The sequence below is a fragment of the Caretta caretta genome, chromosome 3 (assembly GCF_965140235.1).
Source record: "Caretta caretta isolate rCarCar2 chromosome 3, rCarCar1.hap1, whole genome shotgun sequence".
In the NCBI taxonomy this organism is placed as follows: domain Eukaryota; kingdom Metazoa; phylum Chordata; order Testudines; family Cheloniidae; genus Caretta; species Caretta caretta.
In genome coordinates, this window is record NC_134208.1 from 40,357,511 (window position 1) to 40,376,385 (window position 18,875).

Sequence of the window (18,875 nt, forward strand, 5' to 3'; positions counted from 1 at the left end):
CTTAGTGGTGACTAGCACTACGCAACTTGAAAGACATGAGGGGAAACAGTCATCTACCATAGTATACATACACCCATTATAATTTCATTCAGAACAAGATTCTCTTTAAATATTTAAACTGGCTTACAGCACTATTTAAAAGCCTAAATTATTTTACTATGAATGAAGTCTCGTGCCTCTAGGAAATGACAAGGTATGAACAACGAGTGTGGGACATTCAGGGGAAAAAAGCATTTTATGCTGTAATCACAATTTCTATTCATTAACTAGAGGAATAATTTCATTGCGACTGTGGCTTAGATTCTTATTCAATAAGCGTATTGAGAATAATGTGGTGGTGGGGGGGAATAAATGGTAAGAGAGCCTTTAGACTCAGTCCAGAGGATGGGATGGTGCAACTACCTGTTGCCCCAAGAAGAAATGATGACTCAGTTTCAGTTCCTCCAGCGCCTACATCCTGCTTTTGGAGAGGGGGAAAAAAGAAAGGAGGGGCAAATTATTTCACCCATTTTGATGGGGCATTTGCTTGCCCTGCTACTGACCTGTGTGTACACATATGTACTGTCAAAGTTTGACTCAGACTCTCAGTTTATCAGACCACTCTGTTTTATTAGCAAAGCTGCTCTGCTAATACATTTAGAAGTGAGCCCCCCGAGTGGGGCTTGTGTCTTTTAATTTATACAGTTTTTTGGAGAACAAGTTACAGAGAACTTACAGACAAAAGAAGAAAAAGATTTTAGTCACCACCCTTCGAGATCCCTGAGACCACTCATGTATCTTCAATTACCTGCCACCCTTAACAATCTCCTTTAACAGCTTCCAGTTAACTAATTGCCCTTCACACCTTCCATTCTGATGCCTGCTTCTTAGATGTGCTGGCTCTATCTTAATTGCTTCTCCATTCAAAAGCTAACTGTCCCTACGTGTGCTCCCTCAGATACTTTGTAACATGTTTTGGCATGCCCCCTCATATATAATGTATCCAGCATGTCCCCTTATACAACGTTATACTTATACAATGTTATACTTCCACAGTACCACGGGAGTCAGGGCAAGTGCATCAGGCATGCATTTTGTGCTCTCTTTGCCTTCCTTTCCCATGTGTCAAGCTCTGATTTAAGCAGCCCTACTGCAGTTGCACATGGCAGGGCGTGTGGCCTTGCTCTCCCCCTGCCCTTACTCACTGGCATTGCTATATTTCTGGCAAATCAAAATCTAGCCCAATTAAAGTTTTGTGCTCAAGAGCGGTGCCAAATTTACAACAACAGAGATTGCACTACTGTGTTCTGTCACCCTTTCAAGCGACCACTACAGATAAGGATCCAAACAAATTGGTTCCAATCCAGCACCTTTCACAATCACTAAATTCATTAAAGGAAAAGCTTCCTAGAAGTGTTAGGAAAGATGTAGCGATGTTAAGTACAGAGAAGATTTTCCCCATGCTGTGTGTCTTCAGTGTACAAATATATATTCTTTGCTCAGTGAGACAGTAACAATTATTGGCACTGGTCACAATGGTGCCCTACAACCCTTCTGAGATGAAAGCATGTTCTAATCTAGGAAACCATTTTCTATATTTACATAAATCTGAGAACATTTGAAGTTAGGGCTATGAAGGAGATAACCTTTTTAGGTAAGGTTATTTTTTGGCTTGAACAAAAATAGTTTTAATTTATTCAGTGCCAGAACTTGGTAGTCATAAATGGAAATTTTACTAGGACAGTTAATTCAGATTGGATTATGTGCACGGTCATGTGATTTTAAGACCAAATAAAGGACTACACATGGAAACCAATGATAAATACAAAGTATATCAAAACAAGATGGAGGAGCTTTATCTTGAGTAAAATGGGGATGAATGCTAAATTATATCTATGCTCTTCATTACACATTAAGAGGTAAAAGAAACACATTAATATAGCCTCCTTTGGAAGTTTGCTAACGTTTGAAACACACTCCAAAGAGAAAAATATAATGGACTGAAGGAGATTAAACAAAATTTTAACCTAAAAAAAAAAAAAAAAAAGCAGGCAGATACATCTGCAGAAGATTAAGATCTAAACAAACAATGAAGGCAGTGGGCCAGCAGATAGCCTGGTTTCAAAGTTAATGAATATCCACAGCTCCCATTTACATCAACTGAAGTTACATAGGCTTAGTTAGTACTTCTGAAAATCAGGCCCTATGATATGCAAGTTCAGACACCCAAAATTAGAATCCACTTTTGAAAACCTGGCTCCCTCTCGGTACCCTGGCTTCCTCCCCTTTATGAAGAGCTGTAATCTACACATGATATTTAGAATGAAGGGTTATGGAGTGTTTTAGCTCCATTTCAACAGTATGACTTAAAAAAAACCCAGTTACATTTTATCGGAAATATGAATTAAGAAGATACAAACAGCAGATGTAGATTTCAAGAGAGAAAAACAGCTGCCAAACCACAACAAGCTAGTCTCCAATTATGGTATCCATGTATAAAATGAAAATGCAAAGGACCTGGGATCTATTTAAATATCAATTTTATTTTTGCATAATTAAACCCATCCATCAACCACAATGCCAGCCAGAATTTCCAACAAATTATGAGCTTATTACTGTCACTACTGAAGAAAATAGGCTGATTCTGGAAGCATGCGTGCACATACTGCCCTCCTGCCCACACATCCTGACATCTTTTCCTGAGTTGGATTTTATTCCTCTTGTTTAAATGGGAGGGGCTTGTGTCAGTTTTTAAAGCAAGGGTCATCAATCCTGGAACTCCCTTCTACACTGTGTTGCAAGAGAACTCAGATTCTCTGACCTTCATGACATCCTGCAAGGTTGATTTATTTTGCCAGGTGTCAGTTTGCATAGATTTCCGGGAGGAGAGACTTTTCAGCAGGGAGTAAGAAAGGTTTAAAGACCATGTGATCATTCTGACATTGCAATCAGATGCTGTACAATCATTAGAAGGGACTGGATAGGGGCTTTTATAGAGTTAAATATATATTAAAGAAAGGCTATATTTTGAAAGGTGCTAAATGACAAATTCAAGGTTTGCACTTAACAGAAGTCCCATTCAAGCCAAAGAAAGTTGAGGATGTTCAGCATCACACTGTAAACCGGTGGTTCTCAACATATTTACCACATCCAATACTACCTATATGGCCCTGAGGATGTCCCATGGGCCGCAGCTGCGTGCCGACTGAGCCACAGGTTGAGAACCATTGCTGTAAACATTCAGCACTTCACAGGTGCAATCTCTAAACGCTGAGTGCCCAAAGCTGTATATGAGTACCCAGTGTTTTGTGTCTGAGGATCTAGAGAGCTTGACATAGAAATACAAGATAGTATTTCAGTGTGATCATGTCACAAACAGCCTGTGGACTTTTCAGTTGACATTTTAAATCCAAGATTGAAAGACACAAATTTTAGCTGTAGTGATTCTTGGATTAGTTGGATAGGGTAGGAGGGAAATGAAATCTATAAGTAGTTCACAGGTTCTTGTCAAGGTGAAAGGCTGAAATATATGAAAAAATAAGCACTAAAAATGTGGGATGTTTCAATTGTACAAGCAACCAAAGCAGCAACCACAGACCACATGTTTTATCTTTCCTGGTACTCTGTGTGGGCAATAGGCACCTGCTATTTTTAGCAATGAGAGCAAGTTGTGACAGATACTAAACTGCTAGACAAACATTAGTCACTGCAGAACTAAACATAAAAGCCGTATACGGAAAGAGATATATAATACATTGCAAAAATAAAAGCAACAAATGTTTAACCAAAACAAAACCCCACACACAATGCACCAAGCACTAACCCCCATTAAAGAGAAAGCAAGCCAGTATAAGAGAGGAATTCAAGCCTGAACTCACATAATAGAAGAACACAATGTGGTACCCAGAGACTTCCCACCCACTCCCAGAAGAGACAGACCCCATATTAGTAAGAGAAACTGAAAACTGAAATGCAAAGACAGCTGTAACTCACATAGACTCGCTGTCCAGCACAAAGTGCTGATCAAAACCAAAGCTGTACAAGAGAAATTGGAAAATAAGGCAAAAATTAACATTATAGGCCAACACCAGCATAAAATTCCAGATGTAAAGGTTCTCCTGCTGTTACTAAAGTTATCTAACGGTTATTTGAGACTCTAATTTGTTTAGTTATCCTGCTTGTGTTGATTACACAAAAGTAAAGTCCCAATCAACATCATAATAGCTCCTTTCTTGGCTCAGTGTAGGAGGAGTGAGTTTCCTCCAGAGGCCTTCTGCATGGAGTGCCTGACATACACTGTTGGCTACCTGCCATACATACTGTGAGCACCCCTGCCGTGTAACTCAATTGGTTGCCCACTGCCTATTCAGATGCATCTTGGGCAGCAAAAAGAAAGCAATATCAGACATGCTCTACACATTACATCTGGATTAAAAGGAAAAACTGACTAGAAACATGAGATTTCCCCTACTTAATTGCTGTCTCCATCAAACACAGAAGTGTTTTTCTACTAAGAAAGGCTACGCAGGAAAGCGACTAGGGGTCAGGACCTCCTCTGAAGTCTTTCCATGTGTAAAATGCAACAACATCTGTTCCTCCAAGTATGGAATGACAGTGTACAATAGGACAGGAGAGCGGGAAAGAGAGATTATCTTGATTCGGTAGTCTACGCAGAAAACACAGATGGAAAAAAAAAATAAAATCCCAACACATTTTAGGTTACCTAGTTCATCTCTCACACAAGAAAGAAAATATATAAAAGCATTGCATGATTTTTCTTCACTGGGCTTCTTAAGGGTTTTGTCCTTTGTTTTAAACATTTCTGGTCAAGGAGCTTCCACAATTTTCCTTGGAAGATTACTGAATAGTATAATAAACTTCTCTGTAAAGAAGGTGCTCCTCCCACCCCAGGCTTATCCAGACTAAGCTTATTCATAACGTAGTTCCATTATTCCTAGTCACAGTTCCTTTGTACCCAACAGAGCTCTAGTCTCTAAGGTGCCACAAGTACTCCTTTTCATATTTAGCTCTTGACATCCTTCCTCCTAGAGCGATCCCTCCTGTCTCCTAATAATTTTTCATTCTCCTCTCTGAACTTCTGCCAACGAGTCAGTGTCTGCTACTGAAGTGCCCAGAACAGCAAGCAATTTTCCATTCAGTGCTTATTCCCTACATTCACATTCCTTGGAATATTGCATATGATATTATATAGAGTGCTTCTGATAACTAGCCATATTTAACTCTGGGTTCTCTCCCCCAGGCTCAGGTGGCAGCTGGACTTACACGGGCTACTGTTGTACAATTTTAGGTGTGTTATTACATTTGTGCTGTTCTTGGATGCTAACGTAGCAGTTGTACCCTCCCCGTCTCAACCCAAATCTGCAAGAAAAGTGCTGCAGTTTATTATAGATAGGAGCTGTATCCTTATCTTGGTCACTGCAAGATTAGATTGCTGAAAAACAACAAACTCTGCATGGAGTGACATGAGGACTACTAAGAAATTGAAGCTAATGCAGTTTGCCACAGCCCGTTTATTAAATGGAGTCTCACACTGGGAGTATGTTATACCAGAGCTTTAGGGTTTTCACTGGCTGGCAACAGGCTTCTGGGTAGAATTACTATTCCTAGCTTTTAAGGCCAAAAGATCATCTACTCCGTCTTCCTGTCAGGAAATAGAATTCCATTCAGTTACCCCTGTATTGAGCTCCAATAACTTGTGTTTGGCTAAAGCATTCCTTCTAGAAAAGGCATCCAGTCTGAATTTGATGACATCAAAAGATGGAGAATCCACCACTTTCCTTGGCAGTTCCAATGGTTAATCATCCTCTGTTAAAGCTTTGCGCCCACTTTCTAATTTGAGTTTGCCTGGCTTTGGGATCCAGCCAATGGTTCTTCTTATGCGTTTCTCTGTTAGATTAAAGAATTCCTTAGTATGCAGTGTTCTCTCCTTGTAATGGTACTTATACACTGTAGTCAAGTTACCCCTCAATCCTCTTGTTGATAAGATGAGCTGATTGAGCAATTTTAAGTCTTCCACTAAGGCAGTGGTTCCCAAACTTGCTCCGCCGCTTGCGCAGGAAAAGACCCTGGCGGGCCAGGCCAGTTTGTTTACCTGCCACGTCTGCAGGTTCGGCAAATCGCGGCTTCAGTGGCCGCAGTTCATTGCTCCAGGCCAATGGGAGCTACCGGAAGCAGCAGCTGGTACATTCCTCGGCCTGCGCCACTTCCAGTGGCTCCGATTGGCCTGGGGCAGCGAGCCACAGCCACTGGGAGCCACAACTGGCTGAACCTGTGGACATGACAGGTAAACAAACCGGCCCGGCCCACCAGGGGCTTTCCCTGCACAAGCGGCAGAAGAATTTTGGGAATCACAGCACTAAGGCACTTTCTTCAGCTCTCAAATAATTTTGGCTTTTTTCTGTACCTCTCCAATTGCTCAGTCTTCTTTTTAAAATGTTGACACCAGAACTGGATACCGTATTCCATTGTCCATTTCAACAATGCCGTACATAAGAGGTAAGAGTCACCCTCTCCTCGCTACTCCTCTGATTATACATACAAGGATAGCATTAGATCCAGTGGTGGATTACTGTACTCAACCAATTGGAGAGCCCCACAGGAGTGGCTGGAACTCTAGCCACAGCCCCTGCTCCTCCTCTCCCCCCAGCAGCCCTGCCTCCAGCCCAACCAAAGAAACCTGTGTGGAGGTGATGAGCAATTCCCGTCGCCCTGAGGCAGAGCTGGCTGACTGCTGCTTGTCCAAGCCTCACACTGAGGTGGCCCAAGGATCTCCCACCCTGCATGCTGGACAAAGACCCCACCCCAGCCCCACGCTGGACTGAGGCACCCCCCCCGCCCCAAATGTGGCGCTGGACTGAGCCCCTCTCCCCCCCCCCCCCCACCAGGCATGGAGCTCACCTGAGCCCCTCTCCCCTCCCTGGCGTGGCGCTGCTCTGAGCCCCCTCAACCCACTCCCATCCCTGGCGTGGTGCTGCTCTGAGCCCTCTCCCTTCCTTCCCACCCCCGTGTGGCACGGAGCTCCCCTGAGCCCATCTCTCTCCTGCCCCCGCACAAAGCTGGCCTTCTCTGCTCCTTCGTGTGGGGCTGGCCTGAGCCACTCGCTGAAGCCCTCATCTTCCCTGCACAGGGCTGGCCCGAGACCCACTGCTCATAACTGCCCCGCCCCAAGGCCCACCACTCATCTGCCCCCCTCCTTTTTGGAAAAACTGGACATTTGTCCCATTTGCTCTTGCGAATTGGTAATCAGTTGGCGAGAGCAAATGGGACAAATGCCCAGTTTTGCAAAAAAAGTTAGGACGTCTGGGGCCAAAATGGGACATATGGTCATGCTAGGCCAGGGGTCCCCAAACTATTTTAGTCACGTCCCCCCTTACCCAGTCCATACCCCCTCCATCTCCAGGAGAAGGGCAGGAGTGGGGCCGGGGCCCACAGTCAGGGGCTGAGAGTGGGTGTGTGGCCGGGAGCAGAGCCACAGCCGGTGGGAGGGCCATAGCAGAGCTGGGAGAGGGCTGGGCCCTGCCATGCCCCCCCTCCCCGAACAGTCCTCTGTGCCCCCTTAGCGGGGTGTGCCCCACGGTTTGGGAACCACTGCCTTAGGCTGTGGTAAGAACTGCACAAAGAGCCCAGACAGTTGTGGGGGAGCTCCAGAACCTGCATCTGCCTTGGACAGGGGGCTGGAGTGCCAGACAGCAACCCCCAGCCCTTGTCCCTGCCCCCCCTCCCAGGACACGCCACCCAGGGCAGGTGGAGGGACCAGGGCTCCCCATAGTGGCCCAGACTCCCTGGACAGCTCTTACCATGGCTTGGCTTCTGGTCAGGCCAGGGGGTGGAGCCTTGGGGGAAAAGGGGAGGAGCAGGGGGTGGGACCTCATGCCTGGAGGGGATGTGGTGGGCCCAAGTGTTCTTTGTTCCCACTGCCCCAATATATCTTAATTTGCCTCTGATTAAATCGTTTTTGCTATAGCATTGCACTGGCAGCTCACGTTCTGTTGCTTATTCCCTACAGTCCCTAGATCCTTTTCAGAGTCACTGCTTTCCACAATATAGTCCCCCATTCTGTAATTGGGCCTGCAAACCAACACTGGCCTGGGCACAAAGTTGCAAACAGCTTGAGTCCAGATTTCCTGTGAGACGGTAATACTATGCATTGCCAAATTGCTTCAGAGGTCAACAGAAGTTAACAAGGGAGGTTGTGGAATCCCAGTCATTGGAGTCGTTTTTGAGAACAAGTTAGACAAAACACCTCTCAGGGATGGCCTAGACGAGGGTTTCTCAACCCATAACTGAGTCACCAGAATGTCTGAAAAAGTAGCGTGGCAGCTCCTGTCCCAAGAGGCTGGCTGGGCTCGACTCCCTGCTCCAGGCACAGCAACCTCTGGGGTCCCAGTGCCACTCAGTTCTGGCCCAGCCGTCATGATAATGCAGGGCCACAACCACAGCAGGGCAAGTGGGGCAGCCGCTCAAGGTACAAAGCCTTGGGGGAGGAAAAAACAGGGTAGTGGGGGGTGGAGCCACAAGGCCCTCCTGATTTCTGACCTCCATTTAGCACAGAGGTTTTCAAACTGTTTGAAATGAAGATGCTTACTTGCTACTGCCCAGGGGAGCATCTCATGGCAGCCAGGCTCTGTGTGTAGGGGCAGCTCCAGGAGGAATTGTGCTACCCACAGTGTCCCATTTTTCCACGCCCCCCACTTTGCACCATGGGTAGCTGTCCTGATCGCCCCGCTGTAGTTACACCCTGGGTGCGGAAACCCCAGAGATTGTAACATCCGGAGTGGAGAGCCAACCCCAGCCAGCCTCAGAGCACAACTGCTGCCCCTGTGGGGCACTTAAAAATATTGAGAGACTTTGTCTAATGGACACTTATGAATACATCTATAAAATTAAAGAACATATTTGCTGCCACTTGAATTTCAATTACATTACTATTGGGAGGAGCTCTTCTAGCAATTACAGGTTTCTTCTTGTTTAATCCATGTCTAAATTTTGGATAATCTCCCCTTTTAGTTTTTCCACATTAGTTCTTTATTTTATACTGTTTTTCTAATCAATATATCCTTATTATCATCTCTCTGTCCCCAGTGGTATCCACAACACCTATTTTAGCATAACTTGATCCTATAATTATTTCCAAACAGAATATATGAATTCTATATATTTTCATTTTAGAAAATCTTCATCATGCAAATCAAGAGTCATGTTAAACTATAACAAAATACCCAAGTTACAATTATTTTTACACACCTTCTAATGAGTACGTTGTGTGTGTGTGTGTGTGTGTTTGTGTTTTTACACAAAGACCAAATTATTTAGGTTGACATAAGGGTCATTTAGGGTCAGACATTCTGGAGTGAGGAAATATAAGCCTTTTTTAGTTCCCTGTGCAAATTCTGCTTCCTTGTGCATCCAATATAAGGCAGGGTTCACAGAAAGAAAAAAAAAAAGTGATTGTGCCATTAAAGAGTATAATCATACTCGTACACAGTGAGAGACCAACCCTTTTCCCTCCTTCCTAATGCAAGTCATTAGTGTTTTCATAACTCATTTTGGTGCATGGTTATACTTTCATGTATCTGGGATGGTGGTTTTTTTGTTTTAAAGATATATCTAACAAAAATACACATCGTGTGCAAGTAGAGGTCCCAAGCCTAAACTGTCAGTTTTGGCTAGGTTTAAGCCTAGATTGCTCAGAATTTGCTTGGTTTTGAAAAGATATTAAAATGTAATCTGCATAATATAACTCGCACCATCTTTCACCAAACCCAATACCTGTTAGCAAAGAAGATCCACGTTTTCTACTACTATTTCCACAGAATTCCTTTCAGTTTGTCTTTCCAGAACCTGCCACTCATGAGAAGCTCAAGTGGGTGGATCTATTTTTGTCACTGCATTGGATTACAGACTGGCTGACTATAATTGACCCTAGTTAGTTTTTGGGACTGGTATAGTGTGAATTATGAGCTATGTAGCACAAGTGTACTGTGTCAGTTTCCTTTTCAATCAAGACTACTTTCTCTATTACACTTGATACTCTGTGACAGAAGTGTACAGGTGTCAGAAATTAATGTGATTTAACGCCAGTGTGAATTTAAGACAAGGTCACAGGTTGAAGTGCAGGAAATGCCACACTACCATAAAGATCAAAATTTGGTCATATCCGGTAGTTGCAAGTCTCTATGGAAACACTTGGATCAGTAGTGCTGAATTGCTTTGGCCAATGAGGAAAAAATCTTGGCTGCATTTGAGTTAACAGTTCACTCGCTTCTTCCTAAAGAAATTGATGGGAGTTATGCACTATGAGAACTGTATTATTAAATATTGTCAAGGACAGTGTTGGAATTAATAATATTTGAAATTATGATTACTAATACAGGAAATCACCAAATACTAATTTAACTATAAATTCCTTTATTAAATCCAAAGGCCAAATGGGACTTTATGCAATTGCTTTAAACACGCTTAAAAATCCTAAATAATAAGCAATTTACTACATCGAAACAGTAACAAATAATTTATAAGTATTTGATCAAGATACTGACAAACGGGCTAGACCAGGGATTAGCAACCTTCGGCATGCGGCCCATCAGGGTAAGCCCCCTGGCGGGGCGGGCCGGTTTGTTTACCTGCCATGTCCACAGGTTCAGCCAAACGCGGCTCCCACCGGCCACGGTTTGCCACTCCAGGCCAATGAGGGCTGTGGGAAGCGGCGGCCAGCACATCTCTCGCCCTGCGCCACTTCCCACAAACAAACTGGCCCAGCCCGCCAGGGGGCTTACCCTGGAGGGCCGCGTTCCAAAGGTTGCCAATCCCTGGGCTAGCTGAAGAGGTGCTTAGACCATGCTGGTTTGCTTCCGTGTGGTCAGGTAGGTATTAGCAATGAACCCTTTAAGAGCTGACTTTTTATTCCTTTTAACAAACAAATGATGTCATTGCCAATTACTGACTTCAGCTAAAAACCAACTTGAGACAGTTTACCCTTATGTCCAGTCTTAATCCACATAAGATTTATAACCTTCTTTCTCCCCAAGACCTTTCCTCCCCCTCCTCCTTGCTGTCCAACAGTTTTTTCATTGCACCGGGGTTCACATAGATATGTGGGATGGGAAGGTTCATGCTGGCTCAGTTTAAGACAGATTCTCTTTGATTGCAGATGGTTTTAAATCAGTCACTCCTATCAGTTAGAGGTCTTCTTTTTAGAAACTTCCCCTTATTTCATTAGTTATTCTTTGAATCAGACATCCTTCCTACAATTTATTCCTTTTGACCTTAAAACATTATTTTTAAGGCCCTCCTTCTTACTCGTCAGGGCCTTTCTTTATAAACACATTTCCTTAACCAATAAGCTAACTTTATTTTTTTAATTTTAAACTTATCCCTAGCTCTAACAATCTGTAGGATAAGTACTGTTATTTTTTGTATGCATAAATCAAAAAATAAGTGGTCTAAAGACGGTCGGTCAGTTCTTTCAGGATTCTGTTAAGAGTGCATGGTTAATGTCAAATTCCACTGTATTTCACATAGAATTATGTGCAAAGCCAGCTGTCTCTCTGGTCAAAGCAGAATCCTAATATACACAATGGTATTTCCAAGGTACTGAATATATGGCACTTTACCATCTATGCTTCCTGGAATTATGTATAGCATGACTTTTATTAATAGCTGGAAACTCATGTTCCCCCATTAAGGAGCCATGTTTAAGAGACCTCTGTTCGAAGATTTTATTAGATCAGGCTGTCTTGTCATATTATTACCCTCCAAACATATGGAACTGCACAGCCTCATAGCCTTAATGGCTGGATCCCAAGAGAACTATAACAAATTGCCTTCGAGCTAATCAGTGACTAACCCTCTTGCAGTAAACTACGAGGGGAGGTGTGATGCTCTGTACCTCAGGGGAAAACACCCAGCAGCCCGATGTTCATTCTTGTAAAATGATTGTGTGGTATCCAATGCAAGGTTTGTCATGTTGGGTATCTTCGGAAGGCTCATGATGCACCGAGCATTGTTGTTACAGTAATGTTATAGGTTATAATTTCATGTATGGAGTTATGAGGCTGAAAATGTATCCTCATGACTTAAAATAAGCCCAGGCAAAAACTCTCCAAGAGCAGAGAGGCAATTCACACCTCATCAGGGCAGGTATGGGACAAACCCAGCCCAGACTCACAGAACAAAAGACACTGGCCTAGGCAGCAACAAAAGGATCTGTTGGACTCTCAAGTGAGTCACCCCCCTTCTTTTGGCCAGTTTGGGACTGCAAGGAGGTAATGCTCACCTCACTCTGAAGGGGGGTGGGGGAGAGGTGAAGCCACGATGGAAGAAAGAACATGATAAAAGGGAGAGACTTTGCAATGCTCTCTCTCTCTCACTTACATCTACAGACACCACACCAAGCAACCGAAGCACTGATCAAAGGGGAGAGCCTGGCTGAAGAGCCACCAGACAGCCTGTGGTGAGAAGCATCTAAGTTTGTAAGGGCACTGAAAGCGTTAAGATCAGTTTAGAATGCGTCTTGCTTGTATTTCATTTGACCAAATCTCACTTGTTATGCTTTGACTTATAATCACTTAAAATCTATCTTTATAGTTAATACATCTGTTTATTTTACCCGAAGCAGTGCATTTGGTTTGAGGCATGTCAGAGTCTCTCCTGGGGATAACGAGCCCGGTACATATCCATTTCTTTGTTAAACTGACGAACTCATATAGGCTTGCAGCATCCAGCTGGCATAACGGGACACTGCAAAATGGAGGTTCCTAGGGTTGTGTCTGGGACCGGAGATATTGGCTAGTGTCATTTGGTTGCACAATCTAAGGAGCAGCTTACATGCCAGAGGCTGTGTGTGTGTGAAGAGCCCAGAAGTGGAAGTTCTCACAGCACAGCAGGGGTAAGGCTGGCTCACAGAGTCAAGGATTGGAGTGACCTAGCAGATCACCAGTCCAGATAACACCAGAGGGGAATATCACAGGCAGGTCTTATAAGGTATCATTTTAAATCTCAATTTGCTAGTCAAGATTGTTCTGATAAAATTGCAGCAATACTCTGTAAAGTTACAAGATTTCCCGGTATGATTTTAACACTGTGTGTTCCAAACCCCACAGCCCTGCCCAAGCAGAAGTCAGCAAACAGGTCTGCCCTAGGCAAAGAAATGTGTGCTCTGCTTAATTTGCATTTAAGCAGCAAATAGAGTCATCAAGTAGGAAGGGAAACAAAGAAAGCTCAAACAGGTGTAGAAGGTGTCTGAAACGGAAGTGTCTGAATAATTATTTGAGATAATAAACTGCCAAATTAGTCCCTTTAAGAAATAACAGACTTTAAATATTTTGTACTCTCTAGGTGAGGGCTGGGCAGAATAGGACATACATTTCTGGCAGGGAAATCTGGTACTGGGGATGTTAGGATCACCCTGCAAAATAACCAATGCTGGTGAGAGCTAGAGCGTAACCCAGGTGTGGCTGGGAGACTGCAACTACAAAGACACTCAGCTTGTGGCTTGGGTGGTGGAAGGCTGTTTGTGAGTGCCTGAGGTGGGAGCTACTTCACCAAGGCAGGGGTGACCCTGCTGCCCATTAGTCTGGATTGTACTGTGGTATATTATAAATTCCTAAAGCAACTCTTTTAGAAAAACTTCTAATCTTGATTTTAAAATAGTCAGGGATGAAGAGTTTACCATGACCTTTGGTAAATTGTTCCAATGGCTAATTACTTTCACCATTAAAAACATATGCCTTATATGCAGTCTGAAAGCAGGTCAGCTAACCTGAGTTAAGAACCCATTTATTTATTTTTTATTGCAGTGTAGATACAGCTGGTCTGTGTGTGTGTTCCTTGGCCACCCTGCCAGCTCTTGCTGACACTGTGAGCAACTTCTGGGCACTCACTCAATTGCCACCCTTTTCTAGGCCCAGGGTCCTCTAGCGTGTTGTCTTTTATCTTTCTCTTCTCACCTTGACAAGACAGCTAGGGCACCAGAGGAGTCGCGTCTTCAGGACCATAAGCCTGACTATCATGTTTGTGTATTTGTTGGGATGCTCCTTATTTAGAGCATTGATTTACCTTTCCTGCTTGGTTCCCCTGACAATCCCTTTTGACCTAACTCCACAACAAATAACCTATTATGAACGCACATAGACATGCAGCATATTAATAAAAAATACAGGTAAGTTCATCACACACAGTAATGCTGAGCATACCAGCCTCATGCCCCTCCCCTCTGTTTCCAGCAAACGTCTCTGCCAGAGAGATATTCTTGTTTACATGTTGCTTTGAAGAGACAAAGATTGTCTATTAGGTTGAGATCTAACTTTAGGTTTCCACAGATACTGTAGGTGATGGGTTCTCTATAAAAGCCTAGACAAGCTAGGTTCCATTTCTCTTCTGATTCCCTACGTTAGGCTGCTGTTCAGTAACTACACATTGGCTTAGACACAGTTTAAGGAGAATATTTATTCACTGATTTAAGGTCTGATGCTGCAATCATGAGTATGGCAGTTTTGGAGCACAGTCTGGGAAGTGAACATCTCTCTTTAATGTGTGACCTGTCATAGTAATACTTTAACATGGTGTTTCTAATGGGAGCAGTACTGAAAATTATAAGATGAAAGGTATTCAAAATAGGTTTCACCATTTAAAATAAAAGAATTTGATAGATGTTCAGAAAGGAAACAACTTATTGCACAAATTGCAATATCTTTTCTGCTTGAAAGGAGGACAGTCTTGTGGTTAAGAACTAGACTGAGATGGAGACAGTCTAGGTTCAGTTTCCAGCACAGGCACAGACTACATGTGTGACAGTGGACAAGTGAATCACTTCATACCTCAGTTCCCAAACTGAAGTGGGAATAGTAATACCGTTGTAATTCACAGGAGTGCTGTGAGATTAATTTGTTTGTGTTCTGAGGTGTGCAGATACTATGGTAATAGGCATTGTACGGGGCGGGGGGAGAGGGGGCATCTCCAGTCAGGCCAAGGGAGCCACAAGTGGGGAGAAGGCAAATTCCATGCCTACCTTGGTTTGCAGTTGGGGGGAGGGGGTACGGGGGAAATGCCCAGGTAGGTCCTTATAAGTAACAAGATATATAATGCTTATACACCCTGGTTTATTGTATGAGCATCATGAATGGGTTCAATATTTATTTTTAAAAGAGGGAGGGGTAAACACATGCAGTTTTCCTAGGGAAGAAACTCACTCAGTTGTCTTTATTTTACAAGAAGCTAAATAGATCACATTCCAGGGAAATACTGCAGAGATGCGGCCCATATAAATATTTGTTAACAGGAGAGTTACACACACTGTACTCGCAAAAAGAAAAGGAGTACTTGTGGCACCTTAGAGACTAACCAATTTATTTGAGCCCGTTGCCAATTGTGCCCACATATCTATTCAGGGGACACCATCACAGGGCCTAATAACATCAGCCACGCTATCAGAGGCTCGTTCACCTGCACATCCACCAATGTGATATATGCCATCATGTGCCAGCAATGCCCCTCTGCCATGTACATTGGTCAAACTGGACAGTCTCTACGTAAAAGAATAAATGGACACAAATCAGATGTCAAGAATTATAACATTCATAAACCAGTCGGAGAACACTTCAATCTCTCTGGTCACGCAATCACAGACATGAAGGTCGCTATCTTAAAACAAAAAAACTTCAAATCCAGACTCCAGCGAGAAACTGCTGAATTGGAATTCATTTGCAAATTGGATACTATTAATTTAGGCTTAAATAGAGACTGGGAGTGGCTAAGTCATTATGCAAGGTAGCCTGTTTCTTCTTGTTTTTTCCTACCCCCCCCCCCCCAGATGTTCTGGTTTAACTTGGATTTAAACTTGGAGAGTGGTCAGTTTAGATGAGCTATTACCAGCAGGAGAGTGAGTTTGTGTGTGTATGGGGGTGGGGGGGATGTGAGAAAACCTTGATCTATGCAGGAAATAGCCCTACTTGATTATGTAAAGAGTTGTCACTTTGGATGGGCTAGCACCAGCAGGAGAGTGAATTTGTGTGGGGGGTGGAGGGTGAGAAAACCTGGATTTGTGCTGGAAATGGCCCACCTGTTGATCACTTTAGATAAGCTATTACCAGCAGGACAGTGGGGTGGGAGGAGGTATTGTTTCATATTCTCTGTGTGTATATAAAGTCTGCTGCAGTTTCCACGGTAAACATCTGATGAAGTGAGCTGTAGCTCACGAAAGCTCATGCTCAAATAAATTGGTTAGTCTCTAAGGTGCCACAAGTACTCCTTTTCTTTTTGCGAATACAGACTAACACGGCTGTTCCTCTGACACACTGTACTGAACACTGAAAATTCCTCCAAATTAAGAGGATTGGGACTTGCTTGCCTTATTTGTTCTACTCCTATCATACACAAAAACAGATGTTCCAAATAGACATTTCTCCCTTTCAACTGCTACTTAAGTTTCTCTCTCAATAGTATCAGATCACCCCATGAGAGAAGATGCGTGAAAGAAATATCAATTAATGGGATCAGCCAGGCAACCTTGGCTCCATTAGCAAGTCTTATATCAAGAGTCTCAGGCCAGCCTCCACAGGTTAAGGCTACAGTTTTCTTCAAGCAGTGGCTGGTTCCTCCTTATGCTAAGATAAAAGGAAGACACAGAAGCAGAGCCTGAAGAGTTAATCCTGAAGAACACTGTCTTATTCCCTTGTTTGATGGAGAAGAACCTAACATATATGGACTGCAGAAGGTTTTATAAAGCAGGGGCTCAAAGAGGATGCCTTCCATGATTCTCTACTATTTCAGGATCCCTAACATTATATTAGATTTATATAATTCCTATTTTGTTTTTCAAATAAATAAATACAATCCATAGTTATCTGGCTTGCAGAAATTGCAAAGTCTTTGCTCTGTAGGGGATAGACTTGTAGAGCTTACAAGATTCAGAACCAGCCAGGGTATACTTAACTAGCTGCATATACACACTTTACAACATAAAATGTTTTATTGTTCTTACTCCATATTAAGTTTTAAACTGATAAAAAATTGTGAAAAATAATTGCATTTTAGAAGCTTAGCAGTAACACTGTTCCATTAGGATTATTTAAGTGCAAAGCTGCAACTTTCAATGTTCAGATTTTTAGAAATAGATACACACAAAAAAACAAGCCCCCCAAACCAAAAATCCCTCAAAGGCAGTCACATTGCAAAAACAGGAAAAAGTCTATTTTCCCAAAATTTTATAACTCCAACTGCACAAAACAGCTCCAAGCATTTGTGCACACCCACTCATCTCGAGGACAACAAAAAGCATTGACAGTTTCAGCCAAAAGTGAGAAAGGTTTTTTGAGGGGAGAGAAAGGGGAAGACTATTAAGATGAATTTAGAAAGGGGTTGCATAGAAGCATTACAGAACCTTAACAGGAACTCAACTTCTGGGGTGAAAGGAGGCAGCAGCAGCAAGTGCGCAGCAAGTGCACAGCAAGAGGAGGGTAACTTTTGCTCAAGAACACAGCTACAAGCACCTAGTCTTCTAAAATTACTGCAATCTTCAGGGTCCACATAGGGCAGGCAGGATCTTGTTTTAATGGCTTGTTGCTTATCCCCGCTCTTCCTCCCGCCCCCCCAAAAAAACACCCTGCAAGACACTCTTTCTAACGACACAAGGCCAATTAATTAGAGCACTCAAAGGCTGCCACACGTTTATCTACAAATATAATCTATCCTTGCATATCTACTAAGTGTCACACACTGGACGTGACACTCACACAGACAGCTCCATGCCTGTCCTTGCCTATCTGCATACTTCCTGGAATTTCGTACATGCAGCAAGTTTTTCCTATCGCTTCTCCTCCCTGCTATCCGGATTTGTTGTGGTGCTGGGTCTGCAGGCAGCCTCTCCATGCTAGCTCTCAGCCCATGTGGAGCGGCGGGCAGTAAAGCAGGAGCAGCATGCTGTCCCTGGCATGGGACAGGAGCTTCGGCTGGTGGGGGGGGGGGGGGGGGAGGGGGAATGGAAGTGACGAGGTAGAGCAGTGGCTGTTCCAGATCACCACCAACCCTCACAGGCACTGTAGGCACACCCCAGACTCTCTCCCAGCTCTCCCTGGCACCTCCTAGGCTGCTTCGGGCGATTCCCCCCCGACCCCATGACAGCACCCTTCCCACAAGCTACTTCAGGCTCACTCCCCCACTCCGATGAACGCATCCGATGAAGTGAGCTGTAGCTCAGGAAAGCTCATGCTCAAATAAATTGGTTAGTCTCTAAGGTGCCACAAGTACTCCTTTTCTTTTTGCGGATACAGACTAACACGGCTGCTACTCTGAATCCCCCACTCCAGCCTCCCCTTCCTGGGCTACTGGGCTTTCCCTGCCAGTAACAAGCCCCGTCCAGGCCCCAGGCTTCCTCCCCGCTCCTAGTCCCTGGCCCCAGGGCTCCTCACCCCCAACCTGCCGCCCGCTGCCTCCCGGTCCGGCTCCCGCAACCGCCCGGCGCGCGGGGAAGCCGGCTCCGCGCCCGTGTGTCCCTGGGCAGGGCTCACGGGAACTTTGGAAACGTTTCCCGGACCGAGCAGCGGGCGAGCGGAACCGCCGGCCCCCACCGCCCCCGAGCAGGCAGGGGATCCCTGAAGCGCCCCGACCCCGAGGCGAGCCCGGCCCCGCGACCGCACCTTGCCTCCTGCCGACAGACATGGCCCCACACGCAGCTCCGGCCGCGGCACAGGGCCCTGACAGCGCGCCCCAGGCTTCCGCCCTTCCAGCTCCCTCTCCAGCCGGCCGCGCCCACCCCCGGCCGGGGACGGCGCCCATTGGCGCTGCCGGCGGAGGGGCGGCCCCCGCCCGGGGCGCAGAGCGGACCTTCCTGGCATGGCGGCTGCGTCCGGACGGCCCCCGCGCCGCGCCTGCCGCGCTCC

General features: G+C 44.6%; 1 protein-coding gene across 3 annotated transcripts in view; it reads right to left on the reverse strand.

Moving 5' to 3' along the window:
• The window catches only part of ERICH1 (glutamate rich 1), a 114,318-nt gene extending 95,518 nt beyond the window's left edge, over positions 1–18,800 (reverse strand). Inside the window, exon 1 of one of the 3 annotated variants that reach the window (XM_075126449.1) lies at positions 18,633–18,795. In XM_075126449.1, coding sequence (XP_074982550.1) covers positions 18,633–18,771 — 139 coding nt within the window. In that variant the 5' untranslated portion in view covers positions 18,772–18,795. Of the gene's footprint in view, positions 1–18,632 lie in introns of all 3 variants that reach the window. The other 2 variants (XM_048845348.2, XM_075126450.1) reach the window with 2 other exon arrangements.
• Between the last annotated feature and the right edge of the window lie 75 nt (positions 18,801–18,875).